Source organism: Diabrotica undecimpunctata, chromosome 1 (genome assembly GCF_040954645.1).
Source record: "Diabrotica undecimpunctata isolate CICGRU chromosome 1, icDiaUnde3, whole genome shotgun sequence".
Classification (NCBI taxonomy): domain Eukaryota; kingdom Metazoa; phylum Arthropoda; class Insecta; order Coleoptera; family Chrysomelidae; genus Diabrotica; species Diabrotica undecimpunctata.
In genome coordinates this window covers 34,578,307-34,597,471 of record NC_092803.1, presented here as the reverse complement: position 1 = coordinate 34,597,471, position 19,165 = coordinate 34,578,307, and the positions used below count along the sequence as shown (strand labels likewise).

The 19,165-nt window shown below is 33.8% G+C and overlaps 1 protein-coding gene across 2 annotated transcripts in view; it reads left to right on the top strand.

Moving 5' to 3' along the window:
- LOC140447619 (uncharacterized) overlaps window positions 1–19,165 on the top strand; it is a 67,628-nt gene that overhangs the window by 30,367 nt on the left and 18,096 nt on the right. For both annotated transcript variants that reach the window (XM_072540379.1, XM_072540385.1), the window contains exons 7-8: window positions 5,894–6,832; window positions 7,477–7,705. In XM_072540379.1, the coding sequence (XP_072396480.1) occupies window positions 5,894–6,832; window positions 7,477–7,705 (1,168 nt within the window). The remainder of the gene's footprint in view (window positions 1–5,893; window positions 6,833–7,476; window positions 7,706–19,165) is intronic.

Genomic DNA, 19,165 nt, shown 5'->3' with positions numbered 1-19,165 from the left:
CATCTATATTATACGAAAATACACTTGAGTGCAAAAAAAATCGACTGTAAATTATTTTGCGAAAGTACGTCTCCTGTTTCAATCTAAAAAGTGTAAATTTAAAAATATTTATTATTAAATTAACCTCATTATGGAGTTTGAAAAAATTTTTGTTTTTTGGTAAATCGGGTGACATATTACAAATAAATAATGCAACACTTAGAGAGGGGGTCAGAATTTGACTCATTGAAATCGACATGCACCGACTTGACGCGTTCGGTTAACATCGTACGCATCAATTTCCATAGCAACCCACTAATACATCAGTCAATTAAGTTCGCAACTTCATAATAAATGGATACCACATCCGTCAAAGCAGCTCAAGCAGTAGCATTATTGAGAGAAGACCTCAGCCAAAGGGCCGTGGCAAATCAACTAAACTTAAGCTAATCTGCTGTGTCCCGAGTGTATCGTCGGTACCAAGATACTGGTGATTATGTCCGCCAACAAGGAGGAGGCCGTAAACTAATAGCAACGGAGAGAGATGATCGATTTATTGTATCTAAATCTCTGAGAAATCGACATTTGACTAGTGCTAATCTCAAAGAAGAGCTTAGAGAGGTCCGAGGTGTGGTTACCAGCGTTTGGACAGTCAGAAGGAGACTGAAAGCAGCCAACCTGACACCAAAAAGGGCAGCTACGGGTCCCAAACTAACTGTAGCTCAGAAACAAATGCGATTAGAGTTTGTTCGCGAACATCTGGATTGGGACGACTATTAATGGAGTCAGGTATTATTCTCCAACAAAAGTAGGATCTGCCTACATGGCAACAAGAGGCATCGAGTCTATAGAAGGCCAGGAGAGCCACTTGTTCAATGTTGTATACGATAAATTGTGTCATATGGAGACGGTTCTTGAATGTTTTGGGCAGGCATTTCCATTGATGGGAAAACCGAGTTGGTTTTCATGCCTAGTGGAGGACGTAGAGGAGGTTTAACGGCGGATCGTTACATCAGAGACATTTTGGAGGAACATGTGGTTTCATATGCGGGATTTATTGGTGATGCCTTTATTTTATTGCATGATAATGCACGATGTCATACCGCACGAGTCACCACCACCTATCTGACTGAAATAGAAATCATGCACCAATGAGCATAATGGAATTGAGAGCTGCGCTTAATGATGAATGGGAAGCAATGCCTCAAGAATTTATTAGAAAAGTCATCCGATCCATGCGAAATCGATTGGAAAATGTAATTAGGAATAGAGGTGGTAATATCAGATACTGAAAAATAAAAAAAATTCATTTTGTAATTGATTATTTCTCTGTTCATAATGTCTTTCTTGGGTTAGTTCCAATGACGAAAAATTTTAAAATTTTCTGTTCGTATTACATATTGTTTTTATAATGCATCTTCCAAATAATGTAATAGCAGTTTTTGTAAGTTCAATAATAAAGTTATTGTTTGCACATTAAATCTTTATATTTTTATAATTCTTATATTGAAACAGAAGGTGTAATCTAAAATATTGCTTTTGAGTCGATTGTTTTGCACTCAAGTGTAGTTAGATTAAGAATTAGATTTAACAGTTAATGTATACAATTTAAACTTATTATTATTATTATTATCCTATTGTGTAACTGCTGGCTTCACGAAGGATTGAGTAACGGGTCGCGATTAATTATTATAGGTTTGAAAAATAATATGGTTTAAAACATGGTTTTGACTGGAAAGGCTACTTTGGGAAGCTCCCATTTGAGGCATCGAGAAGCCAAGGGAGTAAGTGAGGTTTATCGCATTTTAAGAAAATGAAATTTAAAGTTTAAATGTTATGATAAATCGTAGGCAGGTTTCTCTATTTTAATTTTTATAGTTTCAAACTATATGGGACTTTGTTTATCTATTTACCAAATTTGAAAAAATATTAACAATAGTAGGTTCGCTACAAATTGAATCTCTGATTAGGTACAGCACTTATCCCCCTTGACCTGTGAAATAAGGTTAATGGTAATAAAAACCAGTTAGCTCAGATAATAATATATTTTACAAAAAAAAAACAGATGGTTTAAGATTCATCGTCTGTGAAAAATATGTTGTCTTGCTGTTCAATATCATTGTTGTCGGCAACTTGCTTTTTTTCTTTTTCCCGTTCTCCGGCTGAGTTCTTTGTAGAAGTTTTGAAGATCTTTGTACTTGGCTAGATTCATTGGATTTTGTTGCCTGGTTTTTCTTTTAAGATATGGAAATATTTCAGACTTAGTGGTCTGCCCTTTACTGGAGGTCTTAGGCTTCTTCTGTCAAACAGAACATCAGTACCAAACGCTGTTTTGTACAGTAAGGCAAAAGGATCATTGAATCTTAAACTGAATCTTTCACCGGTTCAGTGTTTCTCTTTTCACAAAATTCTTTGTATAGATCAATAAGTTTCCTAATATTCAAATTTGACGAAAGGTATTTTTGAGTTGGATAACGAGCAATCGTGTAGTGACTGACATATTTTTTAAAACTGCCAATGTGTTCTTTCACTAGATCAATTTTTTCCTGTGGGATTTTGTTTCCAGGCTGTGTCTGGCCTCGTTGATCTTTTGGTGCCATACAAGAAGTTTTTCCTTTCTTTGCTACCACATTATCTCAATTAATTCTTTTGTTTGATTCACCGAGAGTGTAGCGAAAAAACGCTTTGCCCACCCTCTCAGCAGATATAATATATTCTGCAGTTACCTTCCTTTTCACTGTATCTACTTTACTTTTTCTTACAGGATCTTTCAAACAAATTGCAGAAAACAAAAAAGATGTTTGTAAGTCATAGTTGCCCAGTTTCCAGTACTCATCAAACATCTCCTAGCGCTTTGTTTCAGAAATTATTGCACAGCACTGAAATCTGCACTTGTGATCATACTTCTTTAATGTTCTAGCTGTGTGAAGTTTTCCTTTACGATCAGTATATTCTTTTCCGAAATTTCTCTCTCTATGCGCCTTAGATCTCTTCCACAATGCCTCTCTTCGAAACTTTTTCCTAGATTCCCGTGATCTCGAACAATCTTCTAATCTAATCTAATATGATGTTATCTTCTTCTAAATCTAATATGATGTTATAAGCATCGCCAGTTGCAGTTTTATTGATAACCATTTTGAATCTGCAACAAAAAGATGATCCTAAATAAAATTGATAATAAATAGAAATACACTTTTAAGTTACCCTGTATATGCTTTTATTATTTTTATAAATTATTGGCATCAGCTGGGCATCTTTTTAAAAATTATTTCATAATACCCATATATTTTAGTAAGTTAATGTGTTGTAGAGATATCTCGAGCAGTATTTTATAAAAATTGTGTATTCTTACCACCATCGAAAGCAGTTGAAGTAGATGGGCCAAAATTCCATCTTCTTTTCCTTCCATTTCCGTTCACATCATAACCAGGTTCATAAGTGTGATCTTTTTCGCTATCTGAAAATAAACAAAAAATTTAGTTATTCTAAAGATTATAGGCCTCTCGTCTAAATAACAAAAACAGAATCTCCTTTTACGGATAAGACGTTAGCGAGTAAGTATAAAAATTCATTTCATTTAAATTGCTGTTGCCGACAACAACTAAAAATAACTCCTTCAACTACTATTTATATACTTAGTAGGCAAAAAAAGAATATAACACAAAAAAATTTAACATTCAACTCTATATACTATACTTTGATAAATATTTTTAACACAAAATACTTTTTAACTATCAAAAAAATACTTTTTCAGTACTTACCATCAGAGTAGAGGTTATGTTCGGCAATATTATCATCCGTATTCATTTCTAAACAGTTAACTACCTGTTGCTATTTAAAATAATGACACGGTATTTTCGATTATGCTATATAGTACGCTGAAAATACTAAAAAACACTGTTTTGCTCTGAAAACTGTAATCAAACCAATCAGACCACACAAACACAAAAATGTGGCGCTAACAATAATAGTGTTGTTAAGTTGGATGCCAAAGGAGATAAGTACTACACATATCTCCCTTGTCTTCTAAAAATGTGTTTACCTCTATTGGCTTCCAAAGAAAACATAATTTAGGAGTAGTTAAACCTTGCGCTAGATTGCGACAACCGTTAGAGATCCATTATTACACTTGGCCACAAAATTTTCTTATATTTAAACTACACGACTCTACACAACTCAAAAACTTCAAAAATGTTTCTTATCCCCTTGGCCTCTCGATGCCTCATTTAAGCTTCATCGATGTCAGTTTGCTGGCGTTTTCAAGAGGCTTCATCATCGGAAACCGAACGCGGCCGACATTGGTTCAGATTCAGTGCGAATAATATTGCGGCGATTTCTTAACCTTTGCTGTAATCGATTACAGAAAATTTCGTTGACTTTTCGGTTTCCACTGTCGGATGCTTGAGGCATCTTTGACTATGACAATTAATTAGACCCAAAACAAACAGAACAAGCTCATGATCAGATATTATCGTGCGTTGGGGTTTATTTGTTAAATTCAGTTTTTGGAGTTTGACAACTCGCGAGATCGTCGTAGAGAGATGTTCGCGTAAAACTTGTAGGCGGACTCTAAAGTTACGGTTTCGTACAAATTCGCTGGTAGTCGCGAATAGGTAGCAGCTACCAATTGATTCAGACATCGTTAATGCGTTTTAAATAGGACTGTTCTAGAAGCTATCCAGTCGCTGCTACCAACGACTGAGTCGAAGCTATGCGTGAGGCAATTAATTGGGAGTCTAGAGAAACGATTAAGCAATTTGTACTTCCAATTCAAAGTGCATGGATGACGGTACCGAACGTCAAACATCAAAAATGCATAAAAAACGGATTACAGCGTCTCCTCCTATGCAATCTGCCGTTCCCGAAGATGAAATTGATGTACTCTTCAAGAGCTTTGCAACGACCATAAAAACTTTTCCAGTGCTGTTAAAAGCTTATCTGAATTTTCGACTTACTCTCATGATTCTAGCCTTACTAGCACACCGAAGTCTTCTCCTATTTCTACCTGGGGTCAACACAATGTCTCAACAATATCTAATAACACACCACAGTGTTTCGGAAATTTTCATGCGTATTTTTGTTTTGTTTTGTTAGGTGATTTAGTTTGAGTTATTTTGGACAGTACCTGATAAATTTTCTATATTTCTCTCTGTGTTTTATTTAAAAATTACGGTTTTGGCTTCCTACACCTTCCTACACCTTCAATAATATCGAACAAAGATTTTAGAGATAGAATTCATGTAGATACTTACCTTAATGTTACTGACAATTTCTCAGATGGTGTTATAGTACATTTGACATGATTGCAGACATTAATTGCAATATCACTTTTTATTAAATTGAATACAAAATTAAATTGATGTGAAATGCACAAAAACTCCTAAAATGTTGTTTCACGCTCGTTAAGATGTCTTTTTATTAAAATTGACTGGTATCTTTCTACTTGCCTAGATTTGAAAATATTTGATTCTTTTTCCCTGCGTTTCTTACTTTGCAGTGTCAGCAATGATAATAATAAATTTTCTTTTCCTGCTTGGTAATACAATAACATTAAAAGTACAGATTTTTTACTAATACTCATCGTTCAGTTTTCGCCAACGACTGAGTCGCGGTACCGGCGTATTGGAAAACACTCAAAGTTGTGGCGACGCGGTAGCGCCTACCCATTCGCAGCAACCGGCGAATTTGTAGGAAACCACGCGTTGAGGGTCATTGGTGCATCTCTTCAATGTACTTGAATTGAAGATGCACTTGAAGAAATATGACTTTACAATAGATATATGACGCTAAAACATTTTGTTTAAAACTTTTTGGCGAATTTTTTTGATGTTTGTTACTTAATTTTACGTATTTATCTCGGTCTGTTACCAGCGCTAATGCTAGTACTGTGTATTTACTCATGCAATTGTTTCAGGAATATAAGAGCACAGATTGCTCTGATTTTTCCAACACTTCGAAATCATCGAGTTGCAAAATCTGCAAAGATGTAACGTCCATATCCGAATCTGAAGATGTACAAATCGGAACCTGTCTTCCCAGAGTCCAAGAATCTCTATCAAATATACTGAAAGCTAAAGATATCAACATTACTCATCAACTAGGCAACAGTAAAAATCCTTCTGTGATATATATTAAACCCGATAAAGATTATCGTATGTTTGCGGATATTGAAGACCAAATTGATAACACCAGCATTTGCTTTACCTCCGAAGAACAACTTCAACGTATAGCCGGCGAGTTTGAACGTTATATCCAGTTCAGTAATAAATTTTTCCCGAATAAAGGTCATATTAGTCTTACTGGTAGCTCGGTTTCTTCTACTGCCACTAAAAAGTTTGTATCAAAACATTTTAGGAATCGTACCACCCGATATAAGCCAATTAGAGCTGGAGATTCAAATTTTAACAACAAAACTAACAATGCTAGTAACTACATACATCAGAACTTAATAGAAAGTAGCTCTGAGAGTGTAAATCGGTCATATAAAGGTTTTAACAAAAGCGATTTAGGTTCAAAAAATGAGTTATCAAACAAGACAGTTAATGTAACTATTGAAAAAAGTTTTTCTGATAATTTCTCTTCAAGTGATATGTCACATAGTAAGAATGAACTGAAAATATTACCAGAAAAGGCAATGTCTCACAGAAAAAGACGTCTATCTGAATCTGAAAAATCAACTGGTACATCCGTTGAAATTTTAGAGAAACCTTCCACTTCTGATAATTTAAGAAATAAAACATCGGCCGTGAAAAGGACCCATGACAAAAAAAATTCATTAACTGGTAGCAACTCCAGTGAGGAACCACGTCTTACATGTAAACGGGCTACTGGCAAACAACAAAAAACACCAAAGGTAAGTAAATAGTTTTGAAATATTTTTATTTTCATACAACGTTTTATTCACAACGTTTTTTTTTTGCTTTCCTTGGAATGGGTAGAAAATCACCGAGGTTGGGAATATTTTGACAGAATCATTGTTGGAAACATATAACATTAAATTCCTACCACTTATTTATATATATATATATATATATATATATATATATATATATATATATATATATATAAACCTTTCGACATCCTCTTCGATGTCTTCTTCAGGGCTTCCAAGGTTTCAGTCTCCCGAGCCCCCAGAATACTACTACATTGATCACTAATACTCTAGTACTTACTTACTTACTCTAATACTCTAGTAACACTGCGTTTTCAATATGTGTAGCTAAATTAAATGGCAATTAAAATTGTTTGAAAATATTTGTGTAGCATAATTTCTCAAGAAATTATACCGCTAATTTTTTGGAGCACTATACTTTAAATTTATTTTTTTATTAATCAAATTGCGTACTATTGAGATCTGAATATTAGTATTTATGTTGTGAAAAGAATTAAAACTAAGCACTCATAATAATATTTTGGTAAAATTACATCATTTTCTTTTTTCATTTTTAATCACACCTTTTGTCTAACCTCAATTGAAACCAAAAATATTTTTTTTAGATTGTTATACTCTCAAATATTACTGTCGTAAGAGGGAATGAAGAAGTTATAAGCATCGGTTCTAGCACTTCAGATCTCGAATCAAATAAACATGATAGGAATGCACAAAAAATAAAAATTTTCAATCCCTCGAAACCCAGATCTCCGTCAAATTGGGACGATTATGAGATAGAAGAAGTGATAAAGAAGGAAGATGAACTAAAGGCGGTCAAAACAGATATTTCAGAAAGTAAGTCTTTATGTTTAAAAAAATGACGCACTTTTTTACTGAGAAGGATATCATGTCTGTTCCATGGATATGATCTACCATAAACTAGATCTGTTATTGTATCCTAACGTAAACATATCTATCCCTGTACATGATTTGTTTCGTTTTAAATACGTTGGGTCTCACCTCAGTCATATATGTGAAGAATGCCTCTTTGGTATTTTAAACTTTGATAAAAACATGTATACAATTGTTTGATTTTTTTAAAACACAACTTAACAAAAAATAAAGTCATCTAAAGTACGTAAAAGTCTTTTTTGTTAATTTTGTATCATATGTAGGGCATCTATTTATCAAACAAAAAATAAAGTCATCTAAAGTATGTAAAAGTCTTTTTTGTTAATTTTGTATCATATGTAGGGGATCTATTTGTCAGGAATGTAATAAAACTCCCAAAACTCAGGTCATTTAAAATTAAATATTGTTTATCTGTGTGTCCTCTCTTTTAAAATGTTTAAAACTTCTTAAGCACATGAAGACCACAACGGCGATGAAGGCGGACAAGAAAATTCGGCGGAAGTCGGTATAAGTAATTTGCTCTTAGTAGCCAACAGCTTCGAGAGAGTAAAATGGGCGGTGATGATCGCCAATGCCCTTAAAGGATGAAGCACATGAAGAAGAAGAAAGTATATGAAAATCGAGCAAAATATGTTAACATAAGAACCTAACAAGTTTAGATTTGAGAGTGCCAGTCAACCCTTGACTCGAATACGTCAGATTATTGAAATGGAAAGAAAGAGATTCTATTTCTTCTTTTATGAAAAGTAAGAAAACAATGAGATCCCCTGAGAGCCGAAAAAGAAAAGAAGAATCTGAGAGTGATGACGTAGATAATGAATACTTACTAAGAGACATGTACAAAGAACTAAGAGAAATGATAAAAGAAAATGGAGAATATAAAGAAGAGATAATCGAATTAAGTCATGAGCTGAAATGCTGGAAATAAAAGAGGAATTAGAAAATACAAAGCAACGACTAAATGAGGTGGAAAATAGATTGGAAAGGCTCGAAAAGGATTCAAAAAGAATCAATATTTTAGTAACTAGATTAAATATTGATACAAATGAAGAGAAAATAAAAGAAGATATGACAATTTTAATAAGAATACACCTAACCGAGAAAGTAAATGTAGAAAGAGCGATAAAACTAGGGCAGAAAACTTGTTTGTTACAAATAAGAGAACACTTTTAATATATAAATAGAATTGTGCAAAAAGAAGAGTCGGCTGAAAAAGTTAAAGGGAGAAAAGGTATTCATAAATATTTATCTAATATCCAAAGAAGGAGAAATGAGAAAAGACGTAACTGAAAAATGTAAAGAAAACGGTAAAAGTAGGTTTTAAAAAGATCATAGTAGACGGAGAGGACTCGAGATGGGAAAAGAAAGACATTTTTAAAAATATTGGGATGCAAAAAGAGAAAGAAGAGAAGTCGGAATAACGGAGACAATTTGCTAGGATTTTGCACTTCAAACAATATGGCAATAACTAATACATTTTTTAAACACAAAGAAATCCACATGTATATTAGAGAAGTCGAAATAAAAAATCCATAATTGACTATATACTAGTTGAAAGTAATGATAGAAGAAAAGTAATGGACACAAAAGTACACAGAGGGCCCGAAATAGGAAGCGACCACTATATAGTATTAACCAAGATAAAAAACCAATTAAAAATGACGATAAAATCGTATAACCTAAGAAATGGCAAAAATATTTGAGAAAAAAGTAGAGGAAAAACTTAGAACAATAAAAGAAACAAAGGCAATAATCATATAAATAAATGCAGCAAATGTAAACCTATGCAACAACTATATCGGTATACTACTGAATGCAGCTGAGGAAGTATGTGGAACACGAAAAAATCCTCAACAAAGAAACCAGACAGCGTGGTGGTCTGAAGAAATAAAAAAGCAAGTAAAAGTGAAGAAAAATGCATGGAAACAATATCTGAAAGATAAAACAAACGAGAATTACAATAACTATAAAAATGAAAGAAAAAAGGTAAACACATTAGTAACATCAGCAAAGAGAGATAGTTGGGAAACATTTGGATAAAATGATAGAAAAGTAACCTAAAGCTATTCCACAGTACCCTGAAGACGATAAGAACTCAAAAAAACATGAAATATACAGCATTAAAGGTAAAAATGAAGTCTTAGAATTAATTCTTCTTATGGGTGCCCTATCTAATTAGTGGATGTTGGCGACAATTCTGGCATACTCCTCTCTGTCTTGTGTGGCTCTAAAGAGTGTTTGTATCGAGGTTTGTCCAATCTCTTATGTTTTTAAGCCATGAGTATTTCTTTTTTTTCGATGCCCCGTTTTCCTTCTATCTTCCCTTCCATAATAAGCTTTAAGAACTGGTACTTGGAATTTCGAAATATATGACCCAGATAAGCATTTTTTTGTTCTTTTTATTATTGGCATCAATTCTCGTTCTCTGTCCATTCGATGTAATACTTCGACATTTGTTGTGTGATCTGTCCAGGGAACTTTAAGTAGTCTTCGAAATACCCACATTTCAAAGGCCTCCAATCGGGTCATCACATTGACTTTTATAGTCCAGGTTTCTACACCATATAGCAGTATGGAGTAAATGTTACATTTTACAAAGCGATATCGAAGCGTTAAGTTAAGGCTGCTGTTGCTTAGCAAGGTTCTCATATTAGTAAATGCTGTTCTGGTTTGCCCAATCCTGCTACGTATCTCTATGTCTGGATCTAGATCTTCAGATATCCAACTACAGAGATATCTGAACTTTTGGGACCTTTTATGTTCTTATTGTTTACTCTTATATTTAATTGCATATTTCGTGTTCTGCTAACCACCATTACCTTCGTCTTGTCTATATAAATCTTAAAGTCCAGTCGTGCTCCTTCAGTGTTTATTCTATCTATTAGTCGTTGTAGCTCTTCTTGGCTATCAGCTATTATGACTGTATCATCAACATAGCGAAGATTACTAATAGTATGTCCTTTGATTTTGATTCCATCTTCAGTGTCACTTAAGGCTCTATCGAAAATCGTTTCAGAGTAAAGATTAAAAAGAAGTTGTGACAGAACACAAGCCTGTACACCTGTTTCGATTGAGAAATATGATGTAGATTCCAGTCCTATTCTCACAGATGCCACTTTATTCATATAAAGGTTCTTTATGATTTTAAGGTCATTCTCATCTATCAAACGTTCCTGGAGCAATCTTACTAATTCTGAATGATTAACACAATCGACCGCTTTCTGGTAATCTATAAAGCATAGGAAGACATCTTTTTGCTGATGTCTGCATTTCTGAAGTAGGACAGTTAAGCTATAAAGTGCTTCTCTTGTGCCAAATCCTTGTCTGAAACCGAACTGTGTGGGGCTAATGTCTCTTTCACATCTGTTGTATATTCTTGGGTGAATTATCTTGAGGAAGAGTTTTAGGACCTGGCTCAATAAGCTGATCATTCGGAATTGGTCGCAACTATTAGCGTTTGGCTTTTTTGGGATTGGTATAAAGGTTGAATACCAGGTCCGGTCAAATACCACAGCATTGGCTTCTTGAAGCTAATCCTGTGGTATTTGACCGGACCCATAAATGTCATTAAAAAGATCTACCAAGGCGTCTATATTATCCTCACTCAACATTGTTAGAACCTCTATGTATATGTCGTCTGGGCCTGGTGCTTTTCCCCATTTGCTCTGTTTGATTGCCCTTACAACTTCTGACTTCAATATTTTGGGGGAGGGTTCACTTTTATATTCACTTTCAGAGTTTCTTCTAGTGTTGTCTGAGTATAGTTGCTGTGTGTAGTTTCTCCAATGTTGAAGTAGATCCTTGGGATCAGTAGTTAATTTATTGTCCTTCACAATACTGTTAAAACTGCAAGGTTTTGTATGACCTGTCACTTCTTTAACGAGTTTATGTATGTTAAAGTGGTCATGTTTTTCTTCTAATTCCTACATTTCTGTACACCTGTCTAGCAGCCACTGTTCTTTAGCTTTGCGACACTCTTTTCGTATTTGTCGGTTAATCTGCTGATGTTTGGTTCGGTCTTTGTTTTTAAATGATCTGCGGTCGTCCATCATTAATAATATTTCGTCAGTCATCCAATTCTTCTTTTTGTACTTTTGGGAAGCGATCAGAGACTTGGTGGTGGTTCCGATAGCTTTTTTAATACAATTCTATACTGGCCGGTTGTTTAGATCTTGTAATATTCGCTATTGCCTCATTTAATTTTTCACTGACTTTTAGTTTAACGTTAGGTTGTTTTAAGCTGTTTATATCAATTTTCTTTATGGATTTTCTTTTAATTTTCTTAGGCTTAATTTTCAATTTTCCTACTACGGGATTGTGATCAGATCCGATATCTGTTCCAGGGTACGTTTTTACTCCTTGCAATCCATTTCTGTATCTCTGATTAATCAATAAAAAATCAATTTGATTTCTTACAATGTTGTCATGCGTATGTTGTGGAGACTGCAAGGTGTATAATCTCCGAATTAAGGAGAATCGCCAGGAGAATTAATAACAGAAACAAAAGAAATAGTTAAAAGCTGGATACAGCACTTTGAAGAACTGTTAATGGATATAAACCAAGACCACAATCATGAAGAACAAAATAATATATTGTAAGATTGTCCTACAAATTGCGTGGTACGTTATCCTGGTCCTCAAAGTAAATACATATTTGAAATTCATAAAATTAAAAATCAATGTATATTCTACATTTTGCTATTCGAACTGAGTCGAGCGTACTTGTATCAGTGTACGCGTATGCGACCACCAGGTCTCTTTGTTCTCAAACTTCTTTTCTGATGTTTTCCAAGTATTTCAATAGCAGTACCTCTAATGGTATTGGTCATCTTCATCCAAACTGTATTAGGACTTTCTTTCATCTAACAAATTTTTTCTACTATTCTTTCCCTGAATCGACCTTTCTCATATTTTAACATTCACCACTTGATTTTTTGTGGTCCTTTCCGATATTTTGATTTAGTTTCGCTTTTTACTTCGATGTCCAGTGCAAGCAACTTATGTTGTGCGCTTATTCTCTCACTAACTATTACCTCACAGTCCTTACATTTCATCATCATCATCATCAATCAGCCCTGAGTTGTCCATTGTTGAACATAGGCCTCCTCTAGACTTTTCCATCTGCTTCTGTTCTGCGCCTCTGCTATCCAATTGGTCACGATTCTTTTGAGGTCGTCGGTCCATCGAGTTGGGGGTCTTCCTCGGCTTCGCTTGTCAGCCCGTGGTCTCCACGATTTTTTGTCCTTTGTCTTTTCTTGTAATGAAATAATATATTTGGGAGTGATTTTGTCCACGTAATATGTTAATATTCTGTCTTTCAAAAGAATGTGTTAACAATCGCCACTCCTAATGCTGTGTACTGTCAATGAGTGTATCTCCTAATTAATCATAGACAGTTTTTCTTTTATTCTCACCCAGCCCTGTTTGAGAAGCATAGACACACAACATTCAATATATCGTTACCACAAATGAAATTCCAAGACCCAATCCTAATTTTTCTAACCTGTAATAGTGGTTCCCCTGAAATAGTTCTCACCCGGAAATCCGAACGGAGGCTTAGTTTGCTTCTGGAACATTTCACCCCAAAAGATGCCATCATTTCAGTAAAAATTTTATTACATTCTAGAAGGTATTCTCATTATTTTGTCCTGAAAAGATTTTCAGACGTGTTATGTCTGAATACCTTACGTATCAGCATCATGTCCTGCACGATTTTAGTCAATACACCGCCAATGTAACCAAAGTGTAGTATTACCGCACACCTGCTTACATTTTTCTGTATAGGCCAGTTTTCCGCCACTAGGAGGCACGTATATTACTCGGAGAAAGTATTAACCCAATAACTTAAAATAACTCTTAATATTCAATATAATCTGAGAAATGATTTATTTCTAAAAAAATAATTTTTTCCCATATTCTTTGCAACTTAAACTATGTTGTTGTATCTACATATAAAATGGCTCAACTTAATCGAATAAACGGGTTTTCAAAGATCTAACTACTATGCCAGAAAAGTCATAAGATCGTAAACATTTTGCAAATTGATTTTTTTCAATAGCGGCTCACTCTTGCCGATGAAATATTTTCACTTTTATCTTCTAGCAAAAATAGTTATTTTCTTTTTTTTTTCAAATTTTCGTTTATTTACTTTCAGTAAATAGAAATAAAATTAGAAAGCGGATAAGTTGTAATGTTGATAAAAGCAGTAATTATAAAGAGATTAATACAACCAATGAATAGAAAGTGCTATGTGATAATAGGTTTTAGCCCCTCCCACTTCTTACAATTATTAGAGAATTAGCTGAAGAAGAGAGATCTCTGACAGTATTCACAAATTTAGTTTAAAACTGTTAACAGTGACGATCAGTACCTACTTACTAGTGTTGACCTAAGCTAAAGTTACTTGTTTTCAAACAGTGTTTAGTGACGATTGTTAATATGGCTGATGTAAACACAACCAATGTGGATAAGAATTTATTAGGTATGTCTTTTATTCACAGACGTAGTTCTATACCCATAGTGTTTCAACCGAACAAAGCCTTTACAAAAAACCTATTGTATTATTATAAAGGTCCGTCGTTTTTCACGAAGGCACCTACCTACGTTAATAGACGATTAGTGTATTCCCAAGTTCCGGTTTCCGAGACAATGAAAAATAAGTTAACGAAAGATCCATCGAAACAACCAATGCATCTATCTGCCGCTTCAAAAGTTGAACAAAAATCATCTGGGAATCTGCGACCCCGGCAAGCTGTATGTACCGGTATTCAAGATTTCAAACAACTTCGTCAAAGTCATCAGGCGGCTGTTATAAAAACTGAAGATTTAATTCAAATAATTACTAACATATTAAACAAAATTTCCGGGAATCCTAATAGCGGTCGTATTATGGATAAGCCTGTCCCGCGCGACATTGCCGGCCCATCAGGTATTCAGATTCTTGCGCATGAAAAGATTAATCGTAAATGCCAAGGCAAGCTGAAAAATCGTAGAAATAAGAGCAAACAAAACTTGGACAGTCAAGTGCAAGATTTTTCAATTAATCGCAATATCAGAAAACCTTCAAAAACGGTAATAAATAGTGTTTTTGTACATAAACTTGTAAATCCAAAACAAATTCTACTAGTTAAAATAACTTCAAAAGTGACGTCTTCTAAAGTTAGTGAGGATGATTATATCAGCGGTCTAAAACAAGTTTACATCTTACATGAACCAATTAATAACGTTGTGGACATTTGTGAAAATATTGACGATGAAATATCGAACAATTTAAACGGATTAGAGTCAGTGAAAGGTGACGAACTTAGTGTTTTGTCCAGATTACCAAGCAATTTGAATCAAGAAGATGAATCTGTTGCCAGCGTCGCATCTGAGACTGTAAGTAGTACTTTAATTGCTAAACAACCACTTTTACATGAAGAGGCAAACTATTGTACACCAATTCTTCAATCGCCTGATCTAAAGTTTTACAATCGTGAGTCTTCTGAAGGTGATTTTGAAGAATCATCTATTGTCAAGGAACAATTTGATTTTACTAGTGACCCGGTGACAAGTACTACTTCGTCGGTAAAATCTACAGATAATACCAGTTCCGAAGCAATAATTCCACCAATTGGTTATGAAAAAACTGCTAGTAAAATTATGTTTAAACCTGTGCCTACTATTTCAAATTTAAATTCTGTACATCCTGTAGCTAGTGAAAACGAATATGCTCCAATTTATTTTAATTCTGATGGAGCCACTAAAGGACCGTCTTGCCCAATAAATTTTATATGTAAAGAGAGGTTTCGCAACTCTAGATCGACAAAAGTTATTACTTCGAACGAACCACGAGAAGATGACGAATTAGCAGAAATTCGTATACTTCTTCATTCATTAATTAAACAGCGATTACAGTTATTAATGATAAGTAAAAGATCTTTAAAGGTAAAAGCTGTGTCTAACAACGAAAACCTTAACGATAGTTTAAATATTGGCCAAACACCAGTCGAAAATCCAACTATTCCTCTTAAAAACCGCGTGGCACTAAAAAAATCTTACAAACAAGTTGCATTTTCTGTTGCAGAATCCTCAGAGATCAATCGACTAAGAAGAAAATTGGTGAAGTTGTATCAAAGTGGTAAAGAACTACCTTGCTTGAAAATGCACGACCTACCTAACTATTTTCAATCTCTTGTTCTTCAAAACCATCATCTTAAGAAACAGTATGAACAAACCGGTGATCATACAACTTTGATGACCCTGAAAAAAGTACTTAAAGCTGTTGAAGATGAACTTCTCTGCGTCGTGGAGAATTGTGTCAACGATCGATTAGAAATAAAAACTCAATTAAGTGACTCCCTTTGTGTTACCATAGATGAACTCTACAAAGAAATCGAAGCCGTGTATCACGAGAAGTATAGACATTTTTCTCAGATACAACTAGTGGATGTAAATCAACAAGTAGTGCGGATTTTGCTGGATGCTTATAAGCAAAAAATCAATGAACTTGTGTTTGCGAAAGAAAGCAATTCGGCGGATAGAATAAGCGATCACACAAAGTTTCTTAATTTGTGTTTAACCAAATCTAATGGTGTCAGTCTTTATCATGCCAAAAAAACTGACGATTGGAGTTTCTTTTCCAATTAAGTTGAATTATTGTTGTAAAAATTATTATGCACATTTCTTGTGTTTAAATTGTAATTAATTCTTTGTATATATTTTTTAATTTTACACGTATATTATGTTTTTATAAAAAATTTGTATATTCTTTAAAATATTGCGCATGGAGGTTTTATATATACTAGAAATAAGCACAATTTAACATTGGAATTACTTTTTTTGACGTTTCGGCATCAAGTTTGTACAGTGTTTTCAAAATAAATGTTTTATTTTGTATTGCCTCGTCAAAAATAGTAATTTCAATTTAGTAGAGTTGTAGATAACATTTATATTATTTACAAAAATTGTTATGTCTTGTAAAAGTTTTGTAGATTAGTAGTTGTAGTAATAGTTGTAGAAGTGTATTAATACATCTGATGCCAAAGTTTTTCTAAAAATAAGAATAATATTTTAAATATTTGCCCGTAAATATTTTTTTATAATTTTAAAGTTTTATTTGATTTGAAAGTAAATGAAGGGACTAACATAAAAATTGACTTTGTAAAATATGTTAGTATTTTGTTTTAGTATTAATTTCATTGTAAATGCCGCAATTTATACTATATTCCAATTCATTCGCTCTATATAATTGTAATCTTTTACTTTTGTATTTCTTAACTTTTTTTGTATTAATAAAAAAGATAAAATAAATTACTTTACTTCTTATCTCGTGCTATTCGTACTATCCTAACCTCTGCAATTCTACTAATGTGTTCGTTTCACTCCTGTTTCCGTTTTGTCACCCATCCATTTATGTCTTCTATATTGCATGCTCTTCTTGTGTTTTCGCTTCTCTCCCTATCCAACAGACTTCTATATTTCAACCTGATATCCAACCCTGATATTCGTCGGAGTATTTTCATATCTGTTGTTTCTAGTATATAGGTTATATATAGTTAATATAGGCCTATTTGCTGCTTTATAGATTCTTATTTTGTGTCTTGCCTTAGGTGTTTGTTCTTCCAGATTGTGTCATTAAGAGATGAGATCCCGCCGCTTTACTTGCTTTTAAGCCTTTTTGTATTTCTTCTTCAATATCTCCATAACGAGTTATATCACTATTCCCAGATATATAAACCTTGCTTCCTGCTTTATTATTTTCCCATCAATTTCGATTTTACATCGTAGTGGGGCTTGTTTTTTGCGGGCCGCCATTAAATTCAAAATATAGTAATAAAATTATAGTGTCTGGAGTATTTTGGCAAGGATAATTTGGATTTAAAACAAGTTATTTCGATCACTACGGACGGCGCTACAGCGATGGTTGGATGTAGAAAAGACTTTGTTCAGCGACTAAGGAGCGATCCTATGTGCAATGGAAATCTAATATCGTATCTTGTATTATTCATCAAAGTGTGTTGTGTTGCAGTTAAAATCCAAATCTTCACAGTAAAATGCAAACCGTCATGAAGATAGTGAACTTTATACGTGCAAAATCATCTTTGAGACATCGTCAATTCAAATCATTCCTAAAAGACACTAATGCTCAGTTTGACGATTTGCTTCTTTATAACACCGTGAGATGGCTGAGCAAAGGTTTAGTGCTTGAAAGATTCTTTGCAATACTTGACAACATAAAATAATTTGTGTCCACTATTGATAATGAAGCTACAGATGACCATTTGGGCTTCCTCTTGGACACAGAAAACATTGCAACTATCGCATTTTTGGCGGATATCTTCAGACATCTGAACTTCTTGAATTTAAAACTACAGTGCAAGGGAAAACTTGTTTGTGAACTTCTGTCGGATATTAGAAGTTTTTCTTAAAATATTGAACTTTTTTATGAGGATATTACGGCAGAACTTTTGCATTTTCTCTTCTTAAATCCGTTTGTGATAGTAATGAAGATTTTGATGTTATCTAGTTCTCAAGTTTTATTATGAACTTGATTTGGGATTTAAAAAACGATTTGCTGATTTCCACTAAATTGAAAATGTTGTGGAACTATTAAGCAACAGTTTTTCATTCAAGTCTAATGGTATGGACCAGCAGACGTTTTTAAGAGTAACAAAGTTGCCCTTCAGATGGAAATGATTGAGTATCAGGAAGATTATGTTTTAAAGGAGGTTTATACTTAAGTTCCAGAAACACTCGCCTGTGACAAATTTTGGATTAAATATGTGTGTGACAAAAAATATCCAGAACTAAAATCTTTGGCAATGTAACTGTGTACTATGTTTGAGATACATGATGAGAAAAAATGAGATACTAGTTTGCTTTTTCATACTTATATACTTTTTTATTCGCCGTAAAATGTACAGAACTTTAGTTGTAAAGTAAAAAAACGCTATTTAAGGTAAGCAAAAGTTTAAATAAATTTAGATATGTTCCATAAAATTGTTGAACACTATAGTTGCAGAAAGAAAACAACCAGAAACAGTGGCATTAAATGATTAAATTAAGTTCTAAGATGCAAATATTTCAAAGTACGCCGCAAAAATTTATTAAACAAAGACGGCAGAAAAAAAACAATACAATAGCTTTATAATCATCTTTTTCCTTGAGTTTATTTCATACTCCTCCCTAAACGAGATGGCCTAGTATCCCAGTTTCAACTACGTAACCAGGATGATCTCCTGAGGGGTGGGTTACAACTACTGCATGGTTTGTGAGTAACCCGGAAACGAAACGGACCCTCAGGGACTATAATTGGTGACCCCTGTACTAGCCCATAATGAAAACAGAGGCATAGCCCATATTGTAAACACGCTTGCTTTGCACAACAAAAGAGGTTATGTCTAAAAGTAGTCAGTTTGAAGA